The sequence below is a fragment of the Arvicanthis niloticus genome, chromosome 1 (genome assembly GCF_011762505.2).
Source record: "Arvicanthis niloticus isolate mArvNil1 chromosome 1, mArvNil1.pat.X, whole genome shotgun sequence".
In the NCBI taxonomy this organism is placed as follows: Eukaryota; Metazoa; Chordata; class Mammalia; order Rodentia; family Muridae; genus Arvicanthis; species Arvicanthis niloticus.
This window is the reverse complement of record NC_047658.1, coordinates 136,899,237-136,927,220: the sequence shown is the minus strand read 5'-3', so window position 1 is coordinate 136,927,220 and position 27,984 is coordinate 136,899,237. Positions and strand designations below refer to the sequence as shown.

Genomic DNA, 27,984 nt, shown 5'->3' with positions numbered 1-27,984 from the left:
AAAAAAAAAAAAAAAGCCAGGCCTGAAAGCAAAGAATTCTGACCCCATGCTCTCTCCAAGCCTTATTATTTCCAGGTGCGGCGCAGACAGATGTGAGCTTCTCGGCTCTCCACCATCGCAGCAGCTCTCCAGAGTCCAAGAGCAGCCAAGAAAAGGACTGGAGTCAGAGATGTGCCCAGAGCTAAGTTACCAGACATCTACACACAAACCCAACAAGTCTTAAGTTTTTAGAAATCAGTTACAACAGGACTGTAAATTCTGACCCTGGGTAAAGACCAACAGGCTATCCGGAACTCCACTAAACGACGACTTTTAAAGAAGAGGGGTAAGTGGGGGGAGCTGGGACGCCACAGCTGCCGGAGTGCTGGGGGACGCTCCAACAGACTGGCTCCGCGGCAATGGGGGCAGAGAGGCAGGCAAGTCTGGGCTCGGCCGGGGAGCTCCGGGCCTTGGCGCGCGGCTGTGGGCGCCACGCGGGGACTGGGGTGCTGTGGAGCTTGCTCGCGCGTGGCTCCAACCCGAGGGCGAGGGTCGAGGCCGGCCGGAGTCGTTCGGGGGAAGTCGGGACCGATCCGGGGCCGCTCGGCGGCAGTCGCGCCAGTTCCAGGGTCACTTGGGGGTAAATCAGGTCGGTTCCGGGGGCCGCCCGGGGTTCCTCGGGACCGGACGGTGGTCGTTCGGAGGGGGGTCAGGACGGGGCCAGGGTCGCTCGGGGAGAGTCAGGACTAGATCCGGGCCTCTCGGGGGAAGTCGGGACCGGACAGGGGCCGCTCGGGGGAAGTCGGGACGGCGGCGCCTACTTACTCGGCTGTACCAGATGCTGAGGCGGGCCGGGGCCAGCACAGCGAAGAACGCTCTCCGAGGGTCAGACTGGACGTGGAGCGGCACCTCGGCCGGGCTCCGCGGCGCGCAGAGCAGCCTCTTGGGCCAGCCGCTCAGGAAATACATGGTCCGCGCGCGGCCCCGACAGCCCCCGGCAGCCCCGGCCGCGTCTGTCACGCTCGGCGGCCCCGGGCCAGGCGCCCACCTCCCACACCGCCACCGGCCGAGTCGGCGGCGGCGACAGCGGCAACTCGGGGCATCTGCCCGGGGGCCGGGCCGGGCCGGGCCGACGCGATGCTACGCGACGCAGTCTCGGACGCTGACCGGCCGAGGGTGGGGGAGGCGGGCGGCCAGTGGGCCCGCGGCGGGAGGAGCCGAGGCCGGCCCGCCCCGCTCACCGCTCGCGTCAGCACGCCGCACGGCGCGGGGAGGCTCCTGAAGCTCCGCCCGGCTCCCTCAGACCGCCCCGCGTCAGAACGCAGGCCGCTGGGCTGGACGTGGAGTGCTCGGTACGCCTTGCTGGCGACTTGGAGCGTGAAGCTGGGGACCCGGGTGAGGCGACGTGCTCAGTCAGTGACAGTCGGAGCGGCCGGGCCCACTTGCACTGTCCCTGGATCGGCGCGACCTCCGGGGCTGAAGGGGGCGGAGCGTGCGTCACGTGACACCCGGGCTAAGCTTGGAGCCGGGTCTCTTGCGTCTTCAAGCCTGGGGTTCGAGTCTGTCCCGACAGGACTTTTGTGTGCTGCGATTTAAAGTGAGACCTGGTGATGTCCCTGGCCTTACTGAGCTTACATTCTAGGCAGGCTCTTTATCCAGTCACTAAACTGCGTAGCCCAAAAGTGCTTCCAGTCTTATCTTCAGGTTTTCAGGAGTTCTACATCTAGTACTGTATATATTTATAATTCAGTTGGCATCCGTCTGCTTGTCTAGAAGTTATTAATGATAGACGAAGCCAGATGGTGTCTTTTGCAGCCTCAGTAAACTGTTCTGGAAAAGAAATGGGCTTAGTTTTTGATTTGGACCAGACTGGAGATACTGTATCAGGGTTTTTAATTTGTGTGTGGGGAGGGGGATGGGGGTGCTCAACTTTTGGACCTGGAACCTTAAAAATAGCTACAACTTTTTGTCACGTTTTAGAAATAAAAGTAACAGCAAACAAAGTAACAATCCGGATTTTATAACAAACAATGTAACTTTCTGTAATTGTGCTAACACTTGCTTTTCATAGAAGTTGACTGAAGAAATGCCTCACTGCTCACCAGCCTTTTGTGCCCAGAGTCTCTGCCCTAGAGTCTCTGTCCTGGTGTAGCCCACAGGCCAACGCAGCATTCCTGGAATGTCTGAAGCAGAGCAGACCTGGAAAGTATTTTTCAGATAAAAGTGTGGGTGAAATCTTGATCATCCGAGTTGCACCATCAAGAGGTCTAGAGAGGTCTGCCTTGCCATTATAGGGTGTGTACATGGAAAAAGAGACAGATATCCAGACCCTACTATATTATTTTCTAAGGAGACACAGAATTTTAGCCTTAAAATATACCTCATAAGCCAGGCATGATGGATACCTATTGTATTGGCTATTCTTGGTAGTCAGCTTGACTACATCTGGAACTAATTAAAACCAAAGTGGCTGGGTACACATGTGAGGAATTTTGTTTGTTTGTTAGTTAATTAAGTCATTTGCAGTGGGAAGACCCACTTCTAATCTGGACCTTCTGAGATGGGAATCTGGGCCACAGCTTCTGCTGGCAGCCTGTACACAGGAAAAAGGAAACTTTTGCTCTTTTTCTTTTTGTTCTTACTCTGGCTGGCGCGTCCATTCCTTCGTTGGAATTAGAGCCTCCTTCTTTGGGACTCTGGTGTATACTGAAGCCAGCTGAAGCCAGCCTTGTACACTGAACAACTACTGGATTCTTAGATCTTGCATTGGATAGCAATTGCTGGACTAACTGGATCACATCCTGTAAGCCATTCTAATGAATCACTCATTCATAGATAGATAGAAGATAGAAGATAGATAGATAGATAGATAGATAGATAGATGGATGGATGTAGATTCATTCTATAAGTTCTGTTCCTCTAGAGGACCCTGACTAATACACCTATAATCCCTGTACTTGAAAGATGGACACAAGAATTATGATTTCCAAGCCAGCCTGATCTAATGAGGCCCTATCTTAAATAAGTTAAACACACACACACACACACACACACACACTCTTGATATTCCACAGGAGAAAAATATAGATGTCCTCCAAAAAATAGAATTGTTTTTATGATGATATATTTTGTAAAAATAAAAAAAAAAATATATGTTGGAGAATCTTTGTTATAAAAGTATGTTAACTGTATTATCAAGTAATACACATGGTTTACACATATTTTATAAAACATTCCATGCTTATGAAAAAAAAAACATGTTTTAACAAAAAGAAAAAATGTGCCAAAATGTTGATGTTTTTAAAATCCCTTTACAGGCATTTAATGTTTCCTTTGGGCTTTTTTTGTATCTTTCTAAATTATGTTAAAGGAATTCATGTTACTTTTGTAATAAGACTACTTATAAAACAATAACCTTGTTAATGGATAAAATGTTCCACTTGACCTGCTTCATGCAGGTGTGCAGCACTGGCAAATCAAAGACAGTAACACAGTAATGTGGCATTTCAGGCACTGTCTCTAGAGTATCGAGAGAAGGATTAGTAGAAAATAATTAGTCACAGACTAAAAGTAGGCTCAATGTATTTGCATACAGTTGCAGGTTTCTGAGACAAAGCCACAGATGGGTTTTGGTTCTAAGCATCCCACTTGTAATGTCTGGGGACCCCCAGAAGAGCCTATGGTGCTAAGCACTGATGAGGTTTGTGGCTCTTTATTATGCCTTTAGCATCTGCTTCATTACACTCGTATCATGTGCATTTGCTTCTGGGATGGACTCCTGATTATTTGTACTTTCTGCAAACTGGTTACTAAGCCATGTTTTGCTTTAAAACAATATGGAAGTAATCAAGGTACATGAAAAGATATATAATATAAATGAAACAGGATTGCTCTTAGGTTAGTAAGATTTCAAGCTGAAGGATGAATTCTTGGGAATTCATTTTGTTATTCCCTCCACTTTAACTGTCAATTTTTGCCAGAGATTTAATTGAAAATATTACACCATAGCAGAAAGAGTCATATTCAACCTGGAGCTTTGAAATTAATTCCAGCTGTAGGCTGACTGATTTGTGGTCTGGACAGAATGCCAAAGGCTAAAAGCTCCCCTCTTCACTGCTCTGGTTGGCAGCATGAACCTGGGAGAGGGGAGCCTAAAAATGAGGCAGACTAAAGTCTCGTGCAATAGCCAACTTTATTCAGAGCATAAGGTAGTTTATACTTTAAGAGTTAGGAAGACTTATATGAGTAAGATGTTCAGTCACAAGGACAAGCCACACATGGCCAAAAAAACCCCCAAAAAACAAAAAAAAAACACCCTTTTCCATAGAGGCATATGAATAACGACAGTGGAAGTAAACACTCCTGTCTGCTACACCTGGGAGGAGCATGAAACCACATTCCAAGAACAATTCTATGCTGTGAAAAACAGGTCACAGACTCTTGTTTTCTCATAAGCCCTGGGCATGTTCAGGTTCTTGGACTATGTTCTAGCACCTCCACCTTTTTCATTTCTTAACAGCACGTTATCCAGAGTGGTTCTGATTTGAGATGTAGATAAATCTAAATGTCATTTGATGCCTGAGTATTCTATAAGCAAGCAGATTATGTTAGAACAGTGAAAGCACTGTGTGTGACTCTCTGCCACCAAGAAGAGAGATCCAAACTATGTCCAGTACATTACATTATTATATTGATCAGAAAAACCTAGAGAATAGCTTGACACGAAACCCATATGATTAGTAGTTCTAGTATCTTGTAGACCATAAGCCCATATTTGCCTTTAATAGGAATACATGTTATGATGTCCTGTGCAAATGGAAAGTTATTTAAATCTCAAGGAAAAATTAAATACAGTCCATTCAGCAGATGGATGAATGAGTCTGTTATGGTCCCAAGGTACAGGCATATACACGAGTCATTAGTGAAGTAACTTCTCCCTTGGTGGATAGTATCTTTGCCCCAAGTGGGCAGACTTGATCTCTGATGATATGGTTGATATCTCATTTTGCCCTTTAGCTGGGGACTTGCTATCTTTCTGATGACTTCCGCTGTCTCCTCACCCCACACTGTTGAACTTGATGGCCCAGGGCCAGAGGAGTCAAAGAGAAATCCATAATGTTTCAGTGGCTCTATCTGCAATGACAGACACATATCCCTTCCCAGTTTTCTTCTGTAGAAGTAAAAAATAGGACGGGTTAATGCATCAGCTTATTTCTGCAGTGAAAGCAGGGAGGTTAGCATGTGCACGGGAATGAGTTTATTGCTGGAAATAATCCTATAACATAGCAGAATCTGAAATCATATTTAGGGGCTTGTGAATTAACCAAAATAGATGAATCAGAACAGTCGGTTCCACCTGTTGGCCTGAAAAGAGGGAAGTATTACTAAATTGATGACTATCTGGACCATGAACCCTCCTATACCATTAGGTGCGCCATCAATAGAATAAGTATATGCCAATGGAATGGGAGAAGGCTAGACAATTTTTATGGTCACAAATTCAGTTCCTATAAGAAGATCCCTTAGTTTTCCAGGAGGAGAATGACTTCCTATCCTTCCATAGTAATCTTCAAATGAAATTTGAAAATCCATAGAGCTCTGTAATGCTTTTTAAAAATTGATTGTTAGTTAAGGGTAGTATAATGCAGCAAGGATCAAACCTATATAATTGTTGACATCAGGTCCTCCCCAGATTTACTAATTGAGTAAGAAGCATAAGGGAAGCAGTTAGTGGCTTTCTGGTATAAAAAGGTATGTTCCAAAGGTTTGTCGTCTTGTACTATAATACCCACGGGAGACAATTTAGAATGTAAGTAAGCTCAAAGTCAGTAAAGGATCCATTGGATACACAAATACTTCTTTTAGTCTGGATTCAAATAGCCCTAGTTCTTTTCTTGCCTCTTAAGATATTACACAAAGACTATTCAACACCATCTCTCCTAGAGTTTTAAGTAGACTGTTTAGTGCATATAAGCATTTTAATTTTGCTGAAATTGCACTGGAAATACCAAGCACATCTCATGAGGCCAGAGGAATTGCTAAATGAGGCTCCTTTCCCTGCCATGCCCTAGCTTGCCTTTGTAAAGTTAGCTTTTTCATAGGCTCTCATCAAAAGCGGAGAGAATTCAGCATTAGACAGAATATTAAATTCCTCAGCCCATGCTTCAGGGTCTTGTTCAAGCAATGTAAGGTAAGTATTTCTCTGCTCCAATAAGGAGCAGAGAAAACTGTTCCAGGCATAGGTGGTACCATTTCTACTTTTGGCCTTGCCCGTACAGGGAAAACCTCCTTCATTGCCTCTTTTTTTTTTTTTTTTTTTAAATCAATTTTAAGGTCTGACCATCCAGTTTATATTCATTCAAAGAATTAGCCATGTTTCATCATAATTAATATCCTCATCTTGCTTAAGTATATTGATATCAGTTCAAATCCATGTCCAACTGACCCAAAATTGAAAGGGGATCTTTCCCCCTTGTTATTATCTCCTCTTCAATGTTCTTTCAGTCCTGCCTTTCTCCATCTAAAGTTCCTCCTGGAAACCAGAGATTATACCTGTGCTCTTCCTTTCTTCAGAAGTGATGCACAAACAAGCTTGGCACAAGGCAGAGCCTTCCCTGGCATCTGCCCCACTATTCTCACTCACCTCCTCCTGTGAGGGTCCCCACACTCTTACAGCTGACTTCAGGTCCCTGACTTCTGGAACCACTTGTTTAACTGCTCTGGAGACAATGGGACTTAAGAGAATGGAGCCAATAAATGAGGCAGATTAAAGTCTCACGAAATAACAAACTTTATTTAGAGCATCAGGCAATCTATACTCTGAGGGTTAGGGAGACACACATTGAGTAAGATGTTCAATTACAAGGACAAGCCACATGTGGCAAAACCCATCTTTTTCCATAGAGGCATACAAATAACAACAGCAGAAGTAAACACTCCTATATGCTATGTCTGGGAGGAGCATGAAAACACATTCCAAGAACAATTCTGTGTTTTGAAGAAACTGAAGTCACAAAACTCTTTGTTTTCTTGGAGTTTTCTTACAAGCACTCAGAATTCTCACAGGACAGGACTGCGTTTCAACACTTTCCAATAGCCTTATGTTGAAGTCTATTTCAGTGGGGGCTTGAAAGATGACTCAGTAGTTAAGAGTACTTTGTTCTTTGAGGACCCAAGTTCAATTCCCAGCATCCACATGGTGGTTCACAACCATCTGTAACTCCATCCATTTCCAGGGGATCAAATACCACTATCTGGCCATCATGGGCACAAACGTGCTTGTGGTACACAGACATACCTTCAGGGGAAACACACACATGGAAAGAAGACTGCTTTGGTCATTGATCAGGGAGGAGGCACCAGGATCATAACTCTCCCCCTCCTACAGTTTATCAGAGCTAATTATCACCCTCACCTGTTCTCTCTCAATCTGCTTCATTAGATACATAGCACAATCTTGCCATGTCAGAAAGCTTCTTTCTGGATCCAATGGTGATTTCCTTACATACACTCTTGTCCTGGTGGAAGTCATGCCCAGGTGTGAGTCACATTCCTGGGGATCACCTGAGTTTCTCCAGAACACAAATGTAGGGAATATTGGCAGATTCACTGTAAAAATGAAAATATCAGTCTGAAACAATAAACATGTAACTGGTGTATACACTCTTGTCCTGGTGGAAGTCATGCCCAGGTGTGAGTCACATTCCTGGGGATCACCTGGGTTTCTCCAGAATGCAAATGTAGGGAATATTGGCAGATTCACTATAAAAGTGAAAATATCAGTATGAAACAATAAACGTGTAACTGGTGTATATATATATAGTGCCTATATATATGCTACTAATAAGTCTACTTTGTCCACATGACCACTCAAAAATCACAGTTAAATATTACTTGGCATCACTAGTGTACCAAAAAAGCAGGGAAGCATATTACTAATAAGTCTTAATGAGGCTTATAATTAATTAGGCTTATAATGAGCAATGAGATTTTTGGGGAAGGGACATTAGCACAAAATAGAAGATAAGTAAAGAAGCTATTGATTATTCTAGCCAAGTGAAAGAGAAAGTAAATTCCCCCCCCCCCACTTTTGGTCATTTGTTTACCTGTGATAGGGTCTTCCTATGTAGCCTGAGCTAACCCCAAACTGACTATTCCTGCCTCCACTCCCCAAATGCTATGACTACCAGATTCAGCCAACCACACCCAGCTTTATCTTTAGGAAAGAAAAACAAGCTGGTAACAGATTTAAGTTAGCCAGCAGCAATAATTAGTCTGTCTGGTCCTCTCTCAACCAACTTTGCAGTCTAATGAAATGTTGGACTTGAATGCCATGTGTATTCTTTATTTAAAAAGGGATAAATGGGTGCTTAGTTAAACCCTTGTCTTAGTCACTGTTCTGTTGCTGTGCAGAGAGAGATGCCATGGCCAAGGCAACTTATGAAAGAAAACATTTAATTGGGGGCTTGCTTACAATTTCAGAGGATGAGTTCATGAGAATCATGGTGGGGAACATGGCAGCAGGCAGACAGGCAGACAGGCAGACAGGTAGACACTGCATTAGAAGCTGAGTACTTCCATGCTAAGATCACAACTGCAGTCATGAGGCAGACAGAGAGCAAACTGGAGTGGTATGGGTTTTGAGGTATCAAATGTGACACACCTCTCTCAACAAGGCCACACCCACTACAAGGCCACACCTCCTGACCAACCCCTCCCAAGTAGTTCCACTAACTGGGGACCAAGCATTCAAACATATAATCCTATGGGGGATTCAAATTCTCATTCAAACCATGACATCCCTATAACAAGAAAGTTCACCATAATTCCATTAGACGCCCCCCCTCTTAATCTCCTCTCTGCCTATTTATTTAGCCAAAATTTTGTAGCTTAAGGTAAATATAATATCTACTTGTAACCAGCTATCCTAGAATATTATGGGATGGCTTCTGTCCTGCTCTTACCAATTATTTTTATATTTTCTAGGAGTGAAATGTGAGGAAACTGGTCTTTGAGGATTACAGAGACATTCTTATCTCAGGTGTACTTAACTCAGGGACTAGGGTGCTTGGCTTTTACAGTTACCAAAGCCTCCATGAGTCAGTGATTCAGCGTCCTTTGTCTTGAGAACTCAAAGATTGAGTTTCACAGGGTGGATTATGAAAAAGGGGGTGTTATTATAGAGAGAAAGCTTAAAGAGAAGAATTATTGTACAGAGGAAGTGGGCAGAGCTCCTATGTGGAGGAATGAGTCCCCAGAGAAGATTGGCTGCTAAGAGGCTTTGTCTAGAGGTTAATATGGCTTGTCACAGAGGAAATAAATTGGCTTTTGAAATGACAGGGCTCAGATGGAGAGAGGTGACCTGGTTAACCTAGTTTACTTAATCATAGGTCCCCATGAGGTATCTGTATGTGGGATTACTAGCCCAGTAACTGGCCTGAGGATCTTGTAAACACCTCCAAGGACCACTGAAGTATCAGATTGTGCACAGCTTCCAGGCAGCTATGCTCATTAGGTTGCTGTAATAAAGAAGAAAGACAAACAAAAATCTAAGAACATAAACCGTGTGTATGGCCAGTACACTCTGCCCTCTGGCCAGGCCAGAACTTCAATAGAGCCGAGGAGACTTTTGGCCACAGCAGAAGGGCTTGTTTGCAAAATTTCTTTTCCTTAACTGCCTAGCAAGTTTCTTTCTCTTATCCTCATGACTAGGTTTAATATGATTATTCAGAAATTATAAATTCCAAGGAGTACAATTCTAGAAATATACAGTTCTTATAAAAAATAGACCAACTCATAATATTAATTATATGTCATGTTTTATAACATCCAAACTGCTGTAAAGTGACCATTGTGTTCTTTTTATCATTACCACGCTTAGTTACTTACAGTTTTATTATTTTTATTATCAATAATCTAAAAACTACATAAGAGAGTGGACATAGTGGTGCATACCTGAAATTCAGGAAGAGGATCAGAAATTCCAGGCCAGCCTGTGCTGTGTAGCAAAATCCTGTCTGCAGAATAATAATGATGGTAATAAATTAATTTACAACCTCATATTTTAAGTGTACAACTTGGTAGTGCAAGTGTGTTTACACTGGGAAACCTCTCTAGAACCTTTTCATCTTACAAAAACAAAAGCCCACACTCACTAAACAAAAATCTTGTTTTCCTCTTCCCCAAGACTTTGGCACACACCATTCTATTTTCTGTCTCCATGAATTTGTCTACTTATGCTTCATATAAATAGAATCCCACAATAGCTTCTTTCACTTAACATCGTGTCCCAGCCATGTAGCCTGTGACAAGTTATTATTGCTGTTGTTTTAAAGACCTAATACTATCCCATTCTGTGTGTGTGCCACGTGTTATTAACATATCCATCCATCCCTGGATGTTTGCATTTCTCCCACCTCTGGTTACTGTGAGGAATGCCATGCACAAGTATCATTGAGATTCTGACTCATATCCTTTGCACATACACACAGATCATGTGATAGTTCTACCTTTATTTTTTTAAGGAACTACCATTCATTTTTTTCATAATTTCTCACTGTTTTACTATCCAATTAGCAATGTTAGTGGAGGGAGGTTACAATTTTTTATTCTCATCAGCATGGTTTGATTTTAGTGCTCTCTCTCTCTCTCTCTCTCTCCTTTTCTCTCTCTCTCCCCCTCTCCTTCAATCCACCCTCTCCCCCTTTCCTCTCTCTCTCCTTTTCTCTCTCTCTCCCCCTCTCTCCCTCCTCTTTCTCTCCCCCTTTCCCCCTCTTTCTCTCTCTGTGTGTATGTCTCTCTCTCTGTCTGTTGTGTCTGTCTGTCTGTCTGTGTGGTGCACACATGTGCGCACGTGCATGTATGTATATGCACAGGTGTGTCTGTGTCTGTCCTGTATGTGTATGTGTGCATGTGGCAGTACAGGTCAGAGTCAGAGTCATGCTCTATTGCTCTTATTTTCTGGCACAGAGTCTCTCACTGAACCTGGAACTCACCATACCACCACGCCCAGCTTTCACGTGGCAGGTGAGGATCAGAGGGCAGATCCTCACACAGCTCAGCAGACACTTTACCCCTGAGCCATCTTCCTAGCCCCCCAGATTTGAGCCATTTCTTAGCCCCCTAGTAGGCCTTCCTACTAGGTATAAAATACTATCCTTGTGGGTTTATTTGCATTTTTCTGATGGGTACTGATGTTGGGCATCTTTTCATGTGCTTGTTGGCCACTTCAAAGAAATGTTTTTAGAGGTATAGGATAAATTATGCTTTATTAAAAAAATAGGTCACCACAGTGGTCCTACAGGAGTATGATAGAGCAGGGAAGTTCCTATCACAGCGTGACATGATAATATATTATAGTGTGCATATATATAGTATTTACTTGTGTGTCTGTGGGGTTGCTGTAAACAAACGTGCTCCCAGTTGCTCATATAAGTACAGGACATATATCATGTGCCAAGCATGATATTAGTGATTATAGCAACAATGTCCCTTGTTTATTGGAGTCTATCCTTCCTGCTTATTAAAAAGATCCTATAAAACAGTAGGCTATGTTCTCCCAGCAACAGCCTCGCATGTCTTCTGTTTACCATGTTTTTTAATCTTATCAAAAGGCCACATGAACAGAGTGACCTGTACCATCCAGGTTTATGTAAGCACATGCTACAGTGTCCCCACAACAATGTGAACCAAGGCCATTACCTTTCATAGGCTGTGACGTCAGGAGACCTGCACAAAATGTCACAGTTCAAGAGTTAATCCCTAAGTTGTGGAAGATACAATTTCAGAGGCTCATCAAGTTTGAAGATAATATAAGTTATTTCATAAATAATCTTACAGTTGCCATTCTCTCTTGCTCTCCACCTTATTTTCTGAGCCAGGGCCTCACTATGTAGCACCCTGGCTAGCCTGGAACTTGGTATGTAGACCAGGCTGGCTCCAACTCACAGAGATCTCCTGGTCTGCCTTTGGATCACTGGGATTAAAGGCCTATGCCAAAGACAGTTACTCTTTATAATCAAAGAGTTGAAAAGATCTTACAAATTTGACTTCTTAGAGCAGTCTTGAATGTTAGAATCAATTTACATGAACTTCAGACATGAAAGAATTATTTATAAAACCAAAAGAATTGGCATAAGTGGAATATATCTCTAAAACTACTGAATGCCCAGTATATTTAATTATAAGTACTTAAAAGGAAGTGTGGCCAAATAGCTGACAATGCCCCAAAAGACATAGTTATCATTTATTTTAAAAGATTAAAGAGACAACTATCAAAAGTATTTATAATCATATTACTAAGTATTACTATGATTTTTATTTTATATTTAGAGTATCTTCTATATGTTTTTAAATCAGAAGGATGGTATTATTTAAAGATGATTTTCATCTCCTGTCAAGGGGATCATGTTCAAGGAGTAGTCACACAGTCAGTCACCTGCATCTACATTGCCTGTAGATATGTTTATGTGCAGGCTCCCTGGCCAAATTCTAGACTTTTTAAATTGTAATGTTTTGGTAGTATGATCAGAGAATTAGGATTTTAAACAAATACCCTAGATGATCTCCTGTATAACAATATAGCTGATAGGTAGTACATCAGGAGTGAAAAGGAGAAAGGGCCCCATTTATTCTCTCTTTGCATGTGCCCAACCTCCCAATTCTCTCTGTTAGCTGAAAACCAAGTGGGATTCTGAGAGGTGGAAACATTACTTTCTACCCTATACCTGGAACTTTTCTGATCTCCTAATGAGAACCTTGTCTAGAAGACGCACCATCAGTTCTGCCAAATGAGGCAGAGGTTGCAGTGGACGCAGTGGCTACTGTGGCTGCAGTGGCTGTCATGGCTACTGTGGATGCTGTGGATGCAATGGATGCAGTAGATGCAGTGGATATGATGGATGCAGTGGATATGGTGAATGCAGTGGCTGCTGTGGCTGAGGTGGAGGCTATGGATGCAGTGGATGCAGTGGATGCAGTGGATGCAGTGGCTGCGACAGATGCGGTGGCTGCGGTGGATGCTGTGGATGCAGTGGATGTGGTGGATGTAGTAGATATGGCAGATGCAGTAGATGCGGTGGATTTGATGGCAGATGCAGTAGATGCGGTGGATTTGATGGCTGCAGTGGCTGCTGTGGATGCAGTGGCTGCGGTGGCTGCGACAGATGTGGTGGCTGCGGTGGATGCGGTGATTTGATGGATGTGGTGGTGGCGGCAGATGCCTGGCTCACACTGATCACTCAGCTCCGTTCCTCCATTGTACTGTGAGGGTGACAATAGTACTCAGGTTGTTACTCTTTTCAAATACTAAAGAGCAGGAGCTGGATTAATCTGTGCCTTTAACAGTACATTTGGAGACAGTAGTGCACTCTTGTGAACAAAAATCACAGCTGTATTTTGAGTTACTCACAAAAAAACTTGTGTCTTACGCTTGATCTAGATGCACAAATAATAGCAACAAGCATTCATTCCGCCTGTAGTATTAAGTTCCACTGTACACTCTTTAATTTTTATCTTCTTTATATTAGAAGATAAATGCTATAGCCTATTTTATGATATATGATAAGGAAACTGAGGCATAAAACAGATCAGGGTTTACATAGAAAGATTAAAACCTGAATACAGGGTCCAAATTTTTAATAATTTAACAAAAGTTTTCTAAATACACATAAAAATTTATATCAACTTATATTACTAGTTTTATTCAATTCCTAAAAATTGTTTTTCTATTAATTCTTCTAATAAGGAAACAAATGAAATCACATTTTTTACATTCACTTGGAAAAAAAATTTTTTTTTTTTGTATCTTGAGCAAAGCAAAAAAAAAAAAAAAAAAAAAAGCAATTTCTCTAGAACTTTCCGTGGTGAGCATCCTTGGATGTGGAAAGATGAGAGGGAAGAGCAAATACATCATCCAGACGTGATATTGAAAGCTACATGACATCAAGGAATGGACACATCCAGCAGTAGAGTCGCTTAACATATGACACATCACAGGAGTGTCCCCTTGTTGTAGGCACAGCCTGAAGGTGTCAATGCAGTCCACGACAAGCTCTCTCTTTCTGCCTCACTTTCCTATGAGTTGGTCCTGGTCTGGTCTTGTGCCACTATTTCCAGACCAGAAGGTCATCGTTGGCAGGACCAGGAGGCAGGAAGGATAGTGTTCCAGCTTCTACATCCTATCCATTCTCAACTCCGTGCAAATACAGTGTTTAAAGTTTCCTCAGGATTCTTCTGTAGCGAAGGAGACAAACAACAACCCAGCAAGGATGTCAGGACTCCTTCCGTGGTCTTACCTTTACTAAGGAGGGGACACGCATGAGTTCAGACCTGCCATGTATGAATTAGAAAGGGAAATTGGCCATTGCCATTATATACTTTGTCATTAAGTCCCTGTCCCCTAGTGATCAAGCAGATAAAACTGGTTCACCCTTTCATGATTGCTTAAAATCAGTAAGTGGTTACTCAATTTTCTCTCAGGGGAAAACATTTCATAAAATGTGGCAAGCATACCGGGAATCTTCTAGACCCCAGAAATGGGGGTCGAATGATGGAGACTCAAAGCAGCCTGTTACTGCTCAGGCAGTTCCCTCTGGTGGCTAATGTATGCAGTCAGAAAGGAAAATTAGAAAGCATGCTCCTGTGATGGCTGATGCTCAGTCACTCTGGAAACTGATTCCAGTCATTGGTTCAAGGGTGCCCTGGGGAGGCTTTGTGTCTCCACACACCCATGCTCACAGCTGGAGCTCTAGTTACCATATAAACCCAGGAGGGAAAGAGGTGCCACTGCTGGCAGCTGGAAAGGCACCAACTCGGCCAAATACCATACTGGCATCTGGCACCAAGTACACTGAGACCCATTATCAAAAGCCAAGGACCATGAAATCTGGAATATCAAAGTCTCTAGGGACATACGGTTTGTTCCATAGCCTAGGTTCTTGGACCTGTTGTTCAGAGGTAGAGCAATTGCCCAGCCTGTGGGAGGCTGATTTCCCCAGCCTGATAAACCAAAATAAAATAAAATAAAATAAAATAAAAAGGTCAGATTCTTAATCTAAGGTTCAAAGTTCCATAAAGAATTTTTTGTGGGGATTAAGCAATGTAACTCACATAAAAGTACATGGAATTGTGAATGGCACCATACAAATCCCCCCAACTTCTAGTCTTCATATGATTTTAGCGGGCCACATCACAGAGACATAAAGCAGAAAGGGTCCACACTGCCCAGCACGGGATCGAATCCTGCTGCCGGCACAGTATTTACGCTGATATCAGTGAACAAAACTGATAGCACCTGTGCATCTTGGTCTGTGTAAGGAGTCTCAAATATGTGGCTAGCCTCTTGGATTGTCAGCAGCAGGACAGACAGTGGCCCTGTACTAAATGAGACTCTACAGATGCCCAGGTCTTCCAGGGATGGAGTAGCTCTTGGGTAGCTCTATTCGCTGAGCCGACTTCTCTCCACTCAAACAGTCTTTTAATGTTTTGTGTTTATGAGAAGAAGAAAAGTAAGGAAAGAAGTTGTACTTCGTCCTCTGTAACCGGCCAACGTGGAACATAGCCACACTTTCAATGAGCAAATCTTTTTTAGAATTCCTCAATTGAAATGGAGTAGCGGGACCAATCATTTAACAATTTTTGTGGCAAATGGTGTTTGCTGTGAAAAAAATTACAAATTTAAACAATAGCTTTCTAATTTTTTATGAAACTAAATTTTTCTCACTGACGTGCTGTGGCATAGAGCATTCTTCTGAAAATCAAGACCACAGAAAAGCACGTGATAGCGTGATAGGAACTTTCATTCGATTCTTTGGCTTCTAGATCGTGAAGTCACATCAAGCTCCATATTGTGACACTGATTAAACTACGATTTTTTATTTATTCTTTGACATTTTCATGGGCACGTGCCATGTATTTTGATTATGCCTGCCCCTGCTGCCTCCTTCAGTTCTTCTCATGAATCCCCAGTGTATTTACCTTTTTTATTTCTCTTTAGTTTAAGAACCCACTGAATACAGTTACTGCTGCCCATGGGTACAGGGCCATTTTCTGAGGCATGGCCAACCTACCAGGGACCACTTCCCAAAGAAAAGTGGTATTCTCTTACTCATCCATCGACTGCCAATAATGCTTCCAATTAGTTTGGGGGCTCGGAAGCCCCTTCATTTTGACTGGCTCAATCTTGTGTGGCTCTCCACAACTGCTATAAGTTCATGAATGCCAAAGCCCAGTTATAGCCCAAGAAAGCCTTCCACAGCCTCAGTGCCCTCTCCCCACAGCTCTCAGCCCCCAGCTCTCTTCTTTCTGCTCCCTCTTCCTTGGTGTTCGCTTCCTTGGATGGGGGAGATTGAAGCCAGTGTTCCATCTGTGACTGACCACTCAGAGTCAGTTATTCTTAGCTCTTTGACCAGGCTTGATTGTCTGGATTGATTACTGACTGATGCAAAAAAGAAGTTTCTCTAACCCAGGTTGAGAGCAGCACCAATCTATGTGTATAAACATAAATATTTAGAAGGCAGATGAACAAGACCATTTAGCTCAAGAAGAAGGAAGACCAAAGTGTAGATGCTTCAATCCTACATAGAAGGGAGGACAAAATAATCACAGGAGGTAGAGGGAGGGAGACACCTGGGAGGGAGAGAGGAGGGGGACAGGAAAGAAGTACAGGGGGTCAGAATATTGAATAGAAATATGTAGCAGTGGGGGATGGGGAACTAGGGGTAGCTATTAGAAAGTCCCAGAAGCCAGGGGATCAAGAGACTTCCAGGACCCAACAGGGATGACATTAGCTGAAATACTCAACATAGGGGCTATAGAACTGTAGAGACCACCTCCAGTAGATAGGCATGGCCCCCAGGTGAGGGATGGGGCCACCCACCCATCTCAAAATTTTTAACCCAGAATCATTCCTATCTAAAGGAAAGACAGGGACAAAAAAAAAGGAGTAGAGACTGAAGATAAAACCATCCAGAGACCGCCTCACCTAGGGAACAAGACCATTTAGAAAATAAACAACAATTAGATTTACTTCTAAGGCCCATGACCTCCCCTGTTATAAGCAGGGCTTTTCATCAGGTTCACAGTACCAGGCATGAAGTCCTTCCTGTGAAGGAGGCCTCAAATCAATTCAGAAGGTCATTGGTTATCCCCTGTATTGGTTGCTTTTCTGCTGCTATCATAAAAACATGACCAAGGCAACTTACAGAAGAAAGAGTTTACTTGGGCTTATGGTTCCAGAGGGAAAAGAGTCCACTTTGGTAGGGAGGTGTGGCAGCAGCCTGGCATGGCAGCCTAAGAAGGAAGCTGAGAGGGGCGGGGTGAGGGTAGGGTGGAGAACTGGAAGTGGGATCAAGTCAAAAAACACTGAAAGCCCGCCCCCTGTGACATACTTCCTCCAGCAGGCCACACCTCCTGATCCTTCCCAGAGAGCACCACCAAGTGGGCGTGAAGTGTTTAAATGTCTGCGCTTATATAGAATATTTCGTATTCAAAACACTATCCTCCCGTAAACGTCTATCAGTTTTGCATGACTGATCTGGCAGGTTGGTATTGCAGCATGTGGGGTCCAGTGGCAGGGAAGACCCCAGCAGCGTACATAGCCCCCTCCCCCATCAGTGTGAAAAGCTAGCGAGTGGGTAGAGAGTTTTCTAGTCAATGCATGATTAATTTCTCTATGTCCTGCAAACAAAGTGTGTAGAGTCTTCTCACCACTATGATCTGACCATCTAGTTCTAGTCCATCAAAAACAATGGCAAGAGCTGGTGTTATTTTGGGGCTTCCTGACTATTAACTTATTTATGCTTGGCACGGAGATTTTTATTTAATAGCCCACATCATTTGGGAGCAGCTTCCTCCACTGATGCAAAGTACCTCTGTTTAGACTGTTTCTCAAAAAAAAAAAAAAAGTTAAATTAGCATACATACTTGTGGTTTTCCATAAACCTTTTTCATATGTCCTAAGTTTTGGTTAACTCACATCCTACCCACTCCCTTCTTCCCATCACCTGCCTCCACCCACACTTAACCCTTTAATCCCCAGTATTGCCTCCCTGTTCTTTTATGTGACATGTGTTCTACTGTTCCCTCTAATTATATTTTTTTATTGGGACTTGAAGATCATAGGTTTCCATGCATCTTTTTCAGACACTCCCTATTTTGAAGAGTTTATACCTCATATAAATATCATACTTTTGATTGCTAAAAATCGGTAGGTTAAAATGAATAGTTTAAACTGGGCATAATATATTCCAGATAATGTATTATATGATACTTATTAATATTATATGATAACTATTACCATTATCATAATGGTTCTGTAATCCTAGAACTCAAGGAATTCTAGAGGCAAGAAGATAGTTTTAGGCTAGCCCAGGCTACATAGTGAGTCCTTATGCCAAAACAAAACAAAAGTATCATTTTACTTTTTCTGTTATGAAAAAAGAATTGCAGAAGTTATTTTTAAAGTCATCAGAGGCTCTAACATTGGGAATGAGAACTGAGCAAATCTTAGAGGAGGTAATCCTGAGGTAGACCCCGGAAGATGGGAAGACCTGTGATAGCAGAAGAGGAGGCAGGGTGCTAAATGGGCCGTCACGGACGGGAGCACGGAGCTAGAACACCATTTTACACAGGCCTAGTTGCACCTCCTAGTTGCAGGCGCATACCTCACTGCAGGCCCCTCAGTAGCACAAGCAAGGGCTGCTGGTCCCGGTGGCCCATTAAAGCTACAGCGGTGTTTTAAACAGCCCCTCCACAAACCAGTGAGATCAAAATCTCTGGCAGAAGGTTGTCCACGTAAGTATTTTGTAGCCAGGATTGAGAATCTCTGTATTAAGTACACGTAAATGGGGAGGGGCAAACTCGGAAGCAGCTCACAGATGTTTAGTGGTGGGTCACAGGTGGTATTTACCTTAGAAGCAGTTTGAAACATATTCTCCCAGAGAAATCATAATGAGACAATCCAAAAATGAATGTAGATAATTTCCCACTATTGTTCTAAAAGAAAAAAAACTCCAAATATTTTAAGTTTCAAAATGTATCCCCCCTTTATGGAAGATCATTCTCAGTTGGATCTGATTGGCAATGAAAACAGCTTGGAGGCCATAGAGCTGAGCATGTGAAGCTTCTCCTGGACACTAGGTGGCGCCGTGGACTGAGACAGTGCTTCAAACACACGTTAGACTGGGAGAAAGGTCTTGGAAACTGTATTTCTCTAACCCTTCATTTGGAGGGTTTTAATTTTTATTATTATATTAATTATTCTTAATTGTTAACATTTATTATTATTTTATTATTATTACTATTATTACTATTATTATTATTGTGTGTGGATGAAACATGTCTCCTTTTCATGTGTTTCATATTTGTGTGATTAAACTTAGAGAACCACAGAGAAAGAGATGGAGACTGTTCCCTGTCTGCTCTCCAGACCAACTCTCTGTGCTGCAGCTGCCAGGGCCAGCTCCATGGTCTTAGTTAGCAGGGAGGAGGCTGAGACAACCCCTGCTGCCCAGGCGACGTCAACAGTTTGCCCACTAGGAGGCACTAATAAGAAATCCACAACCAGGAGAGGGTTGAGTGGAACCCTCTCGCCCAGCATCTTCTCAGCTGGACTGAGCTCACAGTGGCTGGGTTTGTTTGTTTGTTTGTTTGTTTGTTTTTTTTTTTTTTTTTTTTTTTTTTTGTTCTCTCTCATCAACAAAAGCTTTCTTTGGATTCCGCTTCGTTAATTCCCTCCCCCGCTCCCTTGTTCCTCAGCGCCTCAGACCACGGTGACTCTCCTCCAAAGCTTGCCCATTATGTCCCTGTCTTTTGCTCTTAGCCCTGTCCACACCCTTGGAAAGAATCCTGTGGTTATGCTTCTTGAATACGGTGTGTGCCTTCTGCCGGGATGCTCCCAGGTTCTGTCTCCTTCCTCACTTCCCTGATCCACATCCACCCGATTCTTCACTCTTTTCGTTTCTCATACTTATAAACATACAAACCGTATAGATAAACAAGTGCTCCTTTCAACTATTTACTCAAAGTAGAGCATACTTGAGTCCTGCACCATGATTTTTTTTCCGTATAAGATACCCTAAAGATCTCTCTACAGCAATACACAGAGATCCTCCTTATGCCAGTTTATGGCTGAATTATATTGGATTTAAGTGGAATACAATTACTTTTTAACCGGCTACTTATCAGTAGAAATGTAGATTATTTTCATATGGCTTCTATTATAAATGTTGTCATAAAGAATAACACTGTATAAAGGCCATTTGTCCTCCGCACATTTTTGTATGTCTGAGGAAGTGTATGAAATTGAGTAATTTGCCTCAGGTTACTTCTCAGCAAAGCCCGTTACAATAATCAGAAGTAAGAGGCTGACACCTGTGACCTATAGTTTACAGGATATTACCCCACAACATATACTATTTCCACCATTTCCCCCCTCGTTCTTCCTCTCCCCCAGCTCTCTTTTCCTCTTAAAAATAGGTTCTGGCAGTGTTGTCCAGCTTAGTCTTGAACCTATGAACCCAAGTGATCTTCCCGCCTCAGCCTTTTGCGAAGCTAGAATTCCAGGTGTGTGCCAATGTATCTGGCTCTAAATTCCATTCTTATAAAATGTCTACCCCACATTTATTCCCAGCTTAGTGGTTATGAGCACAGAACTGTGATGTTCGATTATAGTTTCTGCTGTTAGTTATTATCTGTGTGACCCTGGGCAAGTCGAAGCTTCTTGGTGCCTCAGTTTCTCCATGTATAAACTGGTTCCTTTCTCATGGATTGATGGGAATACTCAGTGCTTGAAATGGTGTCTGGCACCAGTAAGAGCCACGTAAGCAGTATCAGCATTCTGGCAGCCTGAGCCAGCACTGCTCATCTCGGGGCGTTCATATACTGAACCAGAGGTGTGCACTGCTGCCAAATTAGTAGCTCGACTTCCATATGACATTATCAGATCAATTCTTAAAAGCAAAGAATGGCCAAAAATTAGGAAACTAGATTCTTGAAATGTGTCCTAGAAGGGACGAGAGTTTCTGGAGACAACCTTTCCTACATTACAATTTTGTTTTGATTCTCCTGCTCTTGAGTACTTCAAACAGTGAGACCCACACACTCACCTACCTGCTTGGCTAGCCAGGTGTCATTTCAGGAGAGTATCCTTCTTTTCATTCTCAAGTCGACTTGTGGTCTGTAAGCCTCCACCATTCATACCACCAATAAACCAGACACCATCTTGCTTCAGAAGTTTCCATCACACCCAGCAGAGATGCGTCCACTATGTCAGCATCATCCTTTACTGATCAGCTTCACAGACTTCATATCGCATTTGTTCTTAAATACTATGAATTATCTCTTCTTTAATAGTCCTCAGCTTCACCCTTGCCCTTTCTGCTTCCTCTAAGACTGCCATACAGCCAATTCTTGGTTTCCAGGGACCACTATAGAGCCAACCTGGGGAGAAGGGATCAAAGTTGAAGTACACCTCCATCAGAAGGGCCTGTGGTGATTGTCCTGATTGATGATTGATGAAGGAGAGCCTAGTCTACTATAGGTGGCACCATCCCTAGGTAGATGGGCCTGGGCTGGATAAACAATCCAGAGGAGTAAGCCAGTAAGAGGTGTTCCTTCGTGGTCTCTGTTTCTGTTCTTTCCTTAAGTTTCTGGCCTACCACTTTCTTCCCCAAATTGCTTTAGTTAGATTGATTTATCACAGCAACAGAAGCAAGCAAGGACAGAGTGTGGAGGACTGGGGTTTTTGGAGGGGAAGAGGAAAAAAGTAGCCTGTCCCTGAGGAGAAAGAGGATGGGTAAGAGTTCTGTGGAAAGCACGTCAGGGCAGGGGCAGCAGATTTGAAATAGAGATGGAAACTGGTCTCACTTTTCACAATTCCATTCACAGGTTGAGACCTCCAGCAGGGAGAGAAGAGAAGCCTGTGGAGGAACAGCCTGAGTGCTGTGGACCCAAACACTCAGATTCCTTGTGGTAGACCTGTGAGCAAAAGACAGGAACCTCATGAGAGTGTCTCAGAATTCTGCCAAGATAAAAGGTCCCATCAGACATCAAAGGACAAGCAGATAGCAGCGAAGAGACGGAAGACTAGACATGCCTCCATTTTTAAGGTACTGTGTGAGCCTATGCTTTAGAGTTATGGAGTGGGTGAGTAGTTAAAGTTTTCTCTAAGGTAATGAGAATGTTCACTCTGAGCCATGAGTCTTATCCTAGGAGCCATTTCTACCACACAGGTGTCTGTCTGTCTGTCTGTCTGTCTTTCTTTCTTTCTTTCTTTCCTTCCTTCCTTCCTTCCTTCCTTCCTTCCTTTCTTTCTTTTCTCCTCTTCCTCCTCTTCTTCCTCTATTCTTCTTCTTCTCCTTCTCCTTCTCCTTCTCCTTCTCCTTCTCCTTCTCCTTCTCCTCCTTCTCCTTCTCCTTCTCCTCCTTCTCCTTCTCCTTCTCCTTCTCCTTCTCCTTCTCCTTCTCCTTCTCCTTCTTCTTCTTCTTCTTCTTCTTCTTCTTATTATTATTATTATTATTATTATCATTATCATTTTCTCTATCTCCCTCCTTGTTTGTCCAAGAAAATGAGCCAAGCACACAATTTTTGAAGTCACAGATTATTTGTGCCTCATGAGTATAGCATTGCAAAGTGGTTTTCTTGCCTTATGGGGGGGGTGTTAAATTTTTGCCCCAGCTCTACTACCCCAAGGTTTGGTATTTTGTCATCTGCAGGACAGGATTGTCAATAGAGTGACTTGAAGCTTCTTTTTTCATTTTTATAATATTGCTCACACTCTCAGCAACAGAAATGAAAACTGATAAGGTTTATCTGCATCAGCAAGTGTGTGAGTTCTTAAGATTTATGGTCAGTTGTTTCCTTAAATGCTTATCGATGAAACATAATTTTCAGCAAAGCTGAGGCCAGATCTTCCTGCATCAGGAGCACATGACATGTCTTTGAGGCTGATCATGTGAACTTGATATTCAGGCCTTTTGGATTGAGGCTGGCTGCAGTGGAGGCTGGGGGAAGAGAAGGTCCCAACCTCAAGACGCTTCATGCTAAGTGAATGGAAAGATCCCCTTCTCCCTGCTAATATGCAGGAGCTAGTTTCCATCTGGCCCCTTCATGTCAGAAGTGCACAAGGCTTCATGGGCTGATAGCCAGCTTCTCCATGGACTTTGGGAAAGGGAGCTGCCTGAGAAAACACTATTGAATTTAACATTCGATTCCTCAAGCAGATGTACTGAAGGAAAGTAGGTAGTGATGTGATTTTCCAACTGGGGAAATCAATTGCCAGACAAGAAATCAAATGTGTGTGGCCTCAGGAGATGGTGTGCCAGGCCTACTGGTCAGTGTGACTTTGAACCCTTATTCTCTGTGCCTTATACATTACATGGAAACAAAGGGGCTGGAGCGATGGCTCCGCAGTTAGGAGCACATACTATTCTTGCAGTGGTCCAGATCGACTCCCAGTATCCATGATGATCAGTTCACAACTGCCTCTGACTCTAGTTCAGGAACACCAAGAACGTCCTCCTGCCTTCAGGAGCATCTGTGCTCACACATACGGTGTTCCATGGCTGCTGCTGTTTTTACACGCAAGCTGTTACAGAGCATTTTTGGTGTTTAAATAAAGCTTTAAAACTGAACTCTGAAGCAATTTCATGACATACAGTAAGAACTTTGGTTATCTTTTGTTATGGGGTTGTTCAAAAGAGACTCTCTGATATCTTCCGAGGTCCTCCTGGAGGACCTCGGAACAAGGTCTGACTTTGTTTGACAAATAATTTCCAGCCATGTCTTTATAAAAGAGGAATCAGAATTACTTGTCGAATGATGTGCTGGAGTGGCTAATACCAAGGAAGCACATGACAACAAATGGAGCGAGGGTGTAGGGAAGAGGGGCCCATATTCACTGCTGATGGGAATTAGTATGGAACCACAGTGACTGGGTGTGCTGCTTCTGGGTGTACACCCAAAGGACTCCAAGCCAGCACTTCATAGAGATGTGCATATTCTTGCTTCTTACTGCACTTGCTTACAGCAGATGAGAAACAGGACCAGTCAGGTGAGTGGATAAGGAAATTATCCTCCTGTGACAGATGTATACAACAGGATTTTATTTATTTATGAAATCATAACATTTTCAGGAAAAATGGATGCAACTATAAATTATTATGTTAAGTGAAATACTGTACATCCAGAGAGCTAAATAGCAATATTCTCTCTCAAATTTGGACCCTAGATTTTTATTTTAAAATGTCAATTTGATTTTCTGTGCATGAGTGTTTTGTCTGCATGTATGTTTATGTACTATGAGTGAGCCTGGTACCAGAAGAGGCCAGAAGAGAGGGTCAGATCTCCTGCGACTAGAATTATAGATGATTGTAAGCCAGGATATGGAAGCTGGAAATTGAACCAAAGTCCTTTCAAAGGGCAGCCACTGCTCCTAGCCACAGAGCCATCTCTTCAGCCCCTAGATTTTAATTTTTGTGTATTTGTATATATGTATTGGAAGAAAGCTCATGAAAGTAGAGAGGGACCTTAAGAAGAAGAAAAGGAGGAGAATGAGGAGGGGGAGGAGGAAGAAGAGAAAGAAGAGGAGGAAGAGGAAGAAGAGGAGGAAGGAGAAAGAAGGAGAAGGAGGCGGAAGAGGAGGAGGAGGAGGAAGGAGAAAGAAGGAGAAGGAGGAGGAGGAAGAGGAGGAGGAGGAAGGAGAAAGAAGGAGAAGGAGGAGGAGGAAGAGGAGGAGGAGGAGGAAGAGGAGGAGGAGGAAGAGGAGGAGGAGGAGGAGGAAGAGGAGGAGGAGGAGAAGGAGGAGGAGGAGGAGGAAGGAGAAAGAAGGAGAAGGAGGAGGAAGAGGAGGAGGAGGAGGAAGGAGAAAGAAGGAGGAGGAAGAAGAGGAGGAGGAGGAGGAGGAGGAGGAGGAGGAGGAGGAGAAGGAGAAGGAGAAGGAGAAGGAGAAGGAGAAGGAGAAGGAGAAGGAGAAGGAGAAGGAGAAGGAGAAGGAGAAGGAGAAGGAGAAGAAGAAGAAGAAGAAGAAGAAGAAGAAGAAGAAGAAGAAGAAGAAGAAGAAGAAGAAGAAGAAGAAGAAGAAGAGGAGAAATTGTAAGGAAGAGATAGTGAGGGAGAATGAAAGAAGGTAATGAAGTACATGTAGCATGAAAGCAGAGCTGGAGGGAAATGGGATAAGGAAAGGGACCAGTGCAGGGCAGTGGATGGGGCGGTGGGGCAGGGGTGGAGGTGAAGTGGGCAGGGGGCAGGGGGCAGGGGGCAGGGACAGGGTGGGCAGGTGGGGCGTTGGTAGGGCCAAAAATGTATGGATGAAGTGCATTGCTATATATGCTAATTTAAATAGCCAATAACATTATAAATAACATCCTAGAATTTAACTTTCCTGGATTTGGGTGTGTGTGTGTCTCTGTGTGTGTCTCTGTGTGTATCTCTGTGTGTGTGTGTGTGTGTGTGTGTGTGTGTGTGTCTGTGTGTTGGTGCTCACAGAGGTCAGAGTGGTATTGTAACACTTAGGACTGGACTTGGAGGCAGCTGTAGACTTCCTGACATGGGTGCGAGGAACTGAATGCTAGTTTTCTGCAAGAGCAGCAAGTGCTCGGAACTGCTGAGGCATCCTGCCGTCCCTTCACTTATTTTCATAAAGCAGAAAAGTTCATTGCCTTCTATAAATGGCCCAGGAAATAAAACATAAAAAGTCAGCATATTTTATTGCCTTTAAAAGAGGAAACTGCAATTCCCCGGGTTTTGACCTTTGCATAAATGGGCTCTTGGAGGTCAGAGTATCGAAATGTGTGGCACCTTGGAGACTCCATGTCTTTTCTTCTCAATAATTTTACATCCTCTCATCACGCAACAGGTCCTAGAAAAGTAGACAAGAAGGTCCTTGAGGTGCAAAACCTGTGAGAGATCTACACACGAGGATCTAAGTGAGAACAAGAGGTAAGAAGGACTGGCGCACAGCTTCCTGACTGGTTGCCCCACTGATCAAAAAGCATGGAGGCCTGGGATTAAACTTTGAAGAGGCAAAAAAGGGTAATTCTTACATTTTACCCCACTTTCTTTCTCTGTAAGTGAGTGTGTTTATTTATGGTTCTGATTTGAATACATTTCATCCTGAAGTCACATGATGGAGTACAGTATCCAACACTCTCAGTTCCTCTTGCTGCAAAAACACAGCCATGTGTTCAGCAGCAGGCCTGAAGGGAGAACAAGGTGCTGTCAGAAAGCACAGCCCGGGTTGGGGTTTGCAAGATGTCAGTTCATTTATCAGAGGAATCTCTCTCAAAGCCCCAGAGTAAAATTCTGGATATTTTTGCCTGAGGGGCATTACACTTCTCTATTTTCATCAGTGACAGTGACAGCTGTAAACTCCCTGTAAATCTAGTACCATCAGCAACACAAGCCCATTCACAGTGCCTAGATCTTGGTCCAAACTTGCAAGAGCTTGTTAGCCTTGTTAGAGAGACCTGCCTGGATAAGTTAGAGAAGCTCATCAAAGCAGATCTTATAAACCTTTAGAAGACTGCATTAAGCCAGGCCTAGCATAATCCTAGAAGGCTGGGGTAGTGGGATTATGAACTACAAGCCAGTCTGGGCTACACTGAGAGATCCTCTTTTCAAAAAAAAAAAAAAAAAAATTCTATTAAAGTACTTATTCATCTGGTTTGTGTACCTCTTGAAAAACCCAAGGACCTCAGCAATTGCAATTTTAATTCAATTATATTTCATTACATTCTTTGTGTTGCTTCCAAATTTATCTTTAAAATAAAAACAATATTGCTCCTCTGACAACATGTCCCACCCACAAATGATGTCTTTCATCAGCCATCACCTGGCCGACTCTGCAGGTACCAACTGGATGTTTTAAACTGTGGCTCATTTCTGGCATTTTCGGGCTCTGGCATAAGACTCGCCTCCCTTCTGCTGCCAATGCTACACTCAGGCTTCTGTTATCTATATCAGCTTCAGGCAACAAATAGAGATTCCTACAATCCTGCCCTTAAGGTTCAATAACTTGCTACAGAGGCTCACAGAACTGACAGAACAGCCCAGTGCTTCCACAGGCTTATTTTATTAGAGTGTGATAGAAAGGCTCCAAGAAAACCATAGAACCTTCTGCTCTGTAGAACCTAGCAGCACCACCTGACTGGGCCCATGGGTGTGTCTGTCACCCAGAGACCTCCAAACTCCACAGGCTAGGGTATGTATTTCCTGTATTTCCTGCTCATGTCCCCTCCTCAAGAGATTGGGGTGCTGCCAGGAGTTCCAAGCTTCCAGTCATGGCTCAGCCAGCTCCCATTATGAAGTATCCAGGTGACCACCAACACCCAACTCATTAGAATAAAAGACTCAGAGCTGGAGAGATGGCTCCGCAGTTAAGAGCACTGTTTGCTCTTCCAGAGGTCCCAGGTTTGATTTCTAGCACCCACATGGTAGCTTACAAGCACCTGTAACTCCAGTCCCAGAGGATCAATCACCTTCTTCTAGCCCCCAACCCCACCCCCACCCCCACCCCCAGGCAACACACACACACACACACACACACAAAGGTGGATTCCATACACAAAGTATATCATTTAAAAAGAACAAAAGATGATCCTATGCTGAGGAAATCCCAGGAGATTTGGGATCTGTTTACGATGCACCTGTCATCTCAGTCATTCAGGAAATGTCAAGGGTGTTGGGACCTCAGAATTGGGAACTGAGAGCAGAAACCAGCTGTCTGCTTCTTATGCTGCACATAAGAAATGAATTAAGTAAATGAAAACTGCATATAATGAAGAAATTAAGGGTTCTGTTATGAATAGCTTCCCATTCACTGCATGTTTTCTACTGTAGAAATTGCTTTCAGTGGAGTCTAACAACCAAGCTAAACTGTCTCCATCTTTCCTTAGATCCAAAGAGATGTGGTTGATATGGTTTCTATGTTAGTTTGGAGTCCACCTAAGATTCTGACAAGTCCTTTTTACTTCTTCTCACTGATTCCCCAGTATAGTCAGTCCTTTTAGT

The 27,984-nt window shown here is 43.3% G+C and overlaps 1 protein-coding gene and 1 long non-coding RNA gene across 3 annotated transcripts in view; one reads left to right on the top strand and one right to left on the bottom strand.

The window, feature by feature from the left end:
• The window catches only part of Ric1 (RIC1 partner of RAB6A GEF complex), an 86,189-nt gene extending 85,090 nt beyond the window's left edge, over nt 1-1,099 (bottom strand). The window contains exon 1 of one of the 2 annotated variants that reach the window (XM_034506453.2): nt 805-1,099. In XM_034506453.2, coding sequence (XP_034362344.1) covers nt 805-948 — 144 coding nt within the window. In that variant the 5' untranslated portion in view covers nt 949-1,099. The remainder of the gene's footprint in view (nt 1-804) is intronic. The other variant, XM_034506444.2, reaches the window with a different exon arrangement.
• LOC143435593 (uncharacterized) lies at nt 25-27,444 on the top strand. The gene is made up of 3 exons (XR_013106068.1): nt 25-325; nt 21,865-22,085; nt 25,832-27,444. It is a non-coding gene; the product is annotated as an uncharacterized LOC143435593 (long non-coding RNA).
• Nucleotides 27,445-27,984: the final 540 nt, after the last annotated feature.